The 1,433-nt window shown below is 35.2% G+C and overlaps 1 protein-coding gene across 1 annotated transcript in view; it reads left to right on the forward strand.

The window, feature by feature from the left end:
- MORC4 (MORC family CW-type zinc finger 4) overlaps positions 1-1,433 on the forward strand; it is a 59,214-nt gene that overhangs the window by 2,943 nt on the left and 54,838 nt on the right. Inside the window, exon 3 of the mRNA XM_077771487.1 lies at positions 168-195. Within this exon, the coding sequence (XP_077627613.1) occupies positions 168-195 (28 nt within the window). The remainder of the gene's footprint in view (positions 1-167; positions 196-1,433) is intronic.

The following is a 1,433-nucleotide window of genomic DNA, read 5'->3' on the forward strand; positions in this document are numbered from 1 at the left end:
AAATAAACAGACATTAAAAAATTAAAAAAAAAAAAAAAAGAAATGGAGAATGGGCTGACTTATCACAGTAGCCACCACAGGCACCATCTTTTGACCCTAAAAGTTATCACTTAAAAGTAAAGAATTGAGCACTTAATGTTGCTCTTCCTATATGAATTCTATTTCAGAGTAACCAAAGAGCCACGGTTGATGAAGGTAAGCTCTGTACAGAAGGATCCAATTAATACATTAAAAGAAATTCTGGGATTAGTCAATCATTGTTTTGCAACACCAATGCAATTTTGTTTCAGATGATGAACATCGATGGCCGAAACCATAAAGTAAAAGGCTGATGGAGAATTTTATTGTGGAACATTCAGGCTGCCTCCACCCGAACCCACTGATCAAACTGAATACCACTAAGTCTTGGATGGTATGTACCTCTTGTAACACGAAGTATACAGCACCATCTACGAGCATTCCTTTTTTCAAAAAAACCTTTGTCCTGGAATCTAATGAAGTTTTTAGAGCCAACTCATGATTTATAGCTAAGTTACACTTCTTCTAACAAGAGAAGCAGGCTAAGTGACAACATGAAGGAGCAACCAGACACCTGAGAAGAATGTATGGCATTCAACAGTAAAAGTGACTTGGTTTCTTCAGCAAGTCAGAATGTTCTAAATTAAAGTAGGGTTGAGACAAATCCCACGTGCGATGTGTGCATCTAGTTTGGATCTAGATTTAAAACAAACCAAATATAGAAAGGCGTATTTTTGAGATAACTGAGGAAATCAGGATATGGACTGGCACTAGAGGCCATTGAAGAATTGCTATGAATTTTGTTTAGTGTGAAAGTGGCGTTGCGGTTCTTTTTTTTAGAGAAGTGTCCATATTTTTAGAGCGCACTGGAGAATATAGGGCAAAGTGATAAGAGGTTTGCTCTAAAACGCTTACAGAAATGAAAAAAATATACATATAAAGCAGGTATGGCAAAGTCTTGATAATTTTTGAATATGAACAATAAGTATCTGGGGATTTATTATATCACTCTCTGTACTTTTGTGTATTTGAAACAAAATTCTTAAGATACCAAAAACAAAAAGGACAAACGCAAAGAACCCAGTGGTAGGAAAATGATGCTCAATGGATATAAACAAGCATTTATAGAAAAGGAGATTCAAATGTACAATAAACATTTGAGAAGATATTCAGCACCACCAGTAACTGGGGAAAGGCAAATTAAAATATTAAAGAGATATTATTTTTTATTCAAAAGATTGGAAAGAGTTAAAAGAGCAGGATCAGATATATAGTGCCTGGAGCGCTGCAAAATAGCTGACTTGCTGGGAGGGCAAATTGCTTCCATCTAACAGTATTTATTAAAGTCAACCACGTACATGCCATTAGACAGTAATATTCTGTAGAAATTATAGTACCAGAAAGAAATGATCTAT

This window comes from Crocuta crocuta, unplaced genomic scaffold (assembly GCF_008692635.1).
Source record: "Crocuta crocuta isolate KB4526 unplaced genomic scaffold, BGI_CrCroc_1.0 scaffold949, whole genome shotgun sequence".
In the NCBI taxonomy this organism is placed as follows: Eukaryota; Metazoa; Chordata; class Mammalia; order Carnivora; family Hyaenidae; genus Crocuta; species Crocuta crocuta.